This window comes from Octopus bimaculoides, chromosome 5 (assembly GCF_046866305.1).
Source record: "Octopus bimaculoides isolate indiv1 chromosome 5, ASM4686630v1, whole genome shotgun sequence".
Classification (NCBI taxonomy): Eukaryota; Metazoa; Mollusca; class Cephalopoda; order Octopoda; family Octopodidae; genus Octopus; species Octopus bimaculoides.
Genome location: NC_142932.1, coordinates 15,993,889 through 15,997,794, shown reverse-complemented (window position 1 = coordinate 15,997,794; position 3,906 = coordinate 15,993,889). Strand labels below are relative to the sequence as shown.

General features: G+C 33.7%; 1 protein-coding gene across 1 annotated transcript; it reads left to right on the top strand.

Moving 5' to 3' along the window:
* The first annotated feature begins 1,618 nt into the window (after positions 1 to 1,618).
* On the top strand, positions 1,619 to 2,269 carry LOC106876488 (uncharacterized). Its single transcript, XM_014925051.1, has one exon. The coding sequence runs from the start codon at positions 1,619 to 1,621 to the stop codon at positions 2,267 to 2,269; it is 651 nt and encodes a 216-aa protein (XP_014780537.1).
* Positions 2,270 to 3,906: the final 1,637 nt, after the last annotated feature.

Here is a 3,906-nt window from a genome sequence, read left to right as displayed (position 1 = left end):
GCATGTGTGTATGTGTGTGTCTGTGCGAGTGTGCGTGTATGTATGGTGTGTGTGTGTGCGTGTATGTATGGTATGTGTGTGCATGTGGGGGTGGGGGTCTGAGCGCGTCAACGGATTATTAGTTTGACTACAGTATATAAGGATGTACTACATCTTTTGCCAAGACACCGAAGAAATAAGCCGCCGGCTTATTGAAACAGCTGTATACAAGGCATAAGAATACCAATAGTGTTTCCTGCGTTTCATATTGCATGTCTTTTTGTATGTATATATATATATATATATATATATTGATAGATAGATAGATACATATATACATTTCCATACATACATACACTTACGTATGTATGTATGTGTACAAAGTCATAAAAGGCAGCAATATGACGTAATGGTTGTTTTCCCGAACAAGCTTAATTTTTGGTAATCCCATTGGTTAAAATTACTGCCAATATACGAATTCTAAACTTTCGTCAAAGAAATCTTTCACGAAATACGGTTCTTATATTTCGGATATAAACAATTATAAAAATCCTGATTTTTGGGAAATTACTCAGTGATCGTAAGATGTTACTAAACTCATCAACACTCACAATAGTGATTGTTGGATGTTACTAAACTCCACGACACTCACTCCTTGAAATATTGGCTATTTTCTATACCATGTCTATGAGTTAAATCCAACAAGACTTATTTGAATTGTTGTGAACTCTAATAGTTAGTATGAAGGATTAACTAGTGTGAATTTTAAATTGTAACTCTCTACGACAAAATGACTTTACTTTCCAATTGTACTATAAATACTAAATGTACATAAATAAACTAATATAGCAATTATTTTCTGTTCCTACACGTTTTTCAACTTGTTACTGAAACTTATTTCTGCAATTATGAAACTGTATTTCTTCAACATACATGCACGCATAAAATGTCCGTTTGCGTTTCAGAGTATATATTTCTCGCTATGGCGTTTACGTAGCTGGAGTCAGGATTTATGTATAATGATAATACTTATAAGTAAGTTATAAGTGACGTGTTTATCAATATATATTCCTACTTCAAAAGTAAAATATATTCATTATCTATTTCCAAATAGGAAACATATAAAGTAGTGTTACACAAACAGTAACCAAACCGGCTATAAAAAGTGGTGACCCCCCGACGTGATCTCGTAGATAAACCACCACATCATAAAAGTATTGACACTTGTGAAAAAAATATAAAATTTTCAATAGAAAATAGATGACAGTTTCATTGCACACAATTTTATTAAGAGAAATATTTGATATTAAAAGTTGAAGGAAAAAGAACGCTGAAGAAATAAACAATAATAGTTATAAGAAGTTTAACTGCACTTTCTAGCAAATTAAAATTATATTTCATAGCTGTCGAAAGCATTATTTCCCTAAGAGCAAAATTTTCTTATTGAAAATTGTAATACATTTGAATGGAAGAAAATATTAAAGAGTTTGAAATGTCTTATTTTGATAGAGGATACATGCAAGCTTCTATGACAGTTTTGCATCCTGCTTGGACGGGAGATACCCTTGTTTGGTTTGCTCAATTAGAAGCAAGTTTTTCAGCAAACAGAATAACAACAGAGGTACAAAAGTATAACGTAATGTTAAGTAACTTACCACCACCTCTGAGTAATGAAATTAGGGACTTAGTAGATCCTACTGAACCATTTTCATATTCTTCCGTAAAGAAAGAGATACTAAAGAGGTCTTCCAATTCAAAGCAAAAAGAATTTGCTAAACTGTTCAATAACGAACAACTAGGTAACAGAAAACCTACTCAACTTCTTCGTAGAATGAAAGAACTTGGAAATCAACAGATAGGAGAGTCTTATCTTAAGAAAGTTTTCTTTTGCAAGTTACCTCATAGTACTCAAACGCTACTTTCAGCGGTGAAAGAACAACGCTTTCTCAAACAATTGGTAGATTTGGCAGATGGTATTATGGAATTATCATCTAGAGAGTCTGTAAATGCCTTGCCATCCATTTCTTCAGAATTACAGTTGATGAAAGAAATTTACGAGATACAGTTTAAATTATTAACAGACAAGATCGAAAGTCTTCAACTGGGAAGAGATAAACGCTCTTATAAAAGAAATAATGCAAGATGGCGTAGAAGATCAAAAAGTCCCGAAAGAAATGCTATATGCTGGTACCATTCAAAGTTCGATGACAAATCTTATCGCTGTATTAAGCCATGCTCGTTTGATTTTCTGAACAAAAAAAGGTCGAGAAACTTTTCAACCACTGATTAGACCCGACGAAGTCTGAGGACAATTTCATAAAAAGTCGCGTATTCTTCATGTTTGGCGCTAACTCCAAACAAAGATTCTTAATGGATACAGGAGCAGCTTGTTCCATTTGGCCTGCTAAACTTTTGAAAGAGAAACTTCAGCCTGCTTATTTGACTCTGCAAGTAGTTAATCAGTCTGACATCCAAACATTTAGAGAAATTAGTTTAACTCTCGATTTGCATTTAAGGAGAGAATATAAGTGGATTTTCATTGTAGCAGATTTGCCTTATCCGATATTGGGGGTAGATTTTCTTTTCCATTGCAATTTAATGGTAGATGTTAAGAAACAAAAATTAATTGACGCAGTAACGTCATTGAACATTCAAGGCATGAGATGCAGGAATGCAACAATTAGTCCATTATATTTTATGGCGTCCTCGGAAAATCGTTATCACAGGATATTGAAGAATTACCCTGAAATTACAAAACCGTCAGCTCTAAACACCAAATGCGTTCATTCAGTCACTCATCACATTATAACTCATGGACCACCAAGTTTTTCCAAACCTCGACGGTTATCTCCAGAGAAATTAAAAATTGCTAAGGCCGAATTTCGTCACATGTTAGACCGCGGAATAATTCGTCCTTCTAGCAGTAACTGGTCAACACCTTTAGTTTTGGTTTTAAAAAAATCTCACAGACTAGCGTCCATGCGGGGATTTTAGACAATTTAATGCAAAGACACAAGCAGATAAATATCCAGTCCCCCACATTTATGATTTTACGGCTTCGTTGAGTGGTTGTAATATCTTTTCGAAGATAGATTTAGTTAGAGCATACAACCAAATTCCTGTTGAAGAAAAAGATATACCAAAAACAGCTATAACAACTCCATTTGGGTTATATGAATTCCTTCATATGCTTTTTGGATTGAGGAACGCAGCAAATACTTTCCAGGGGTTCATCGATTAAGTAACAAGAGATTTACCTTTTGTATTTGCTTATATAGACGACATTTTCATTGCTAGTCCGTCAGAAGAAGTTCGTGAGAATCACTTGAAACAAATTTTCAAGAGACTAACTAAATATGGTATAGTAATAAATCCATCAAAGTGTGTTTTCAGTGAACGCACTATATCTTTTTTAGGTCATCTCTCATTAATAAAGATGGAATTTGCCCACTGCCAGAAAAAGTTGAAGCTATTAATAAATTTCCAATACCAAATTCTTTAAGAAAACTCCGGGAATATTTAGGATTAATTAATTTCTACAGACGTTTTATTCCACTTTGTATAGAAAGTCTATTTCCTTTGACTGAATTATTAAAGAATACGAAAAAGAAAAATGAAGCCATAACTTTTAAGGATGATGAATTAAAGGCTTTTCAAAGCATGAAGAAAAACTGTGTGAAGCAACATTCTTAAGCCATCCAGTTCCTGAAGCAAAATTATCGTTGGTAGTTGATGCTTCCGATGTTGGAATCGGTGGAGTTTTACAACAGTTTCATTGTGGTTCTTGGCAACCATTATCCTTCTTTTCAAAAAAATTCAAGGAACCAGAAACGAAATACAGCGTTTTCGGTAGAGTATTGTTGGCAGCTTACTTGTCAATTAAATACCTCTGACATCTTATTGAAGGTAGGTCATTTACATTATTTA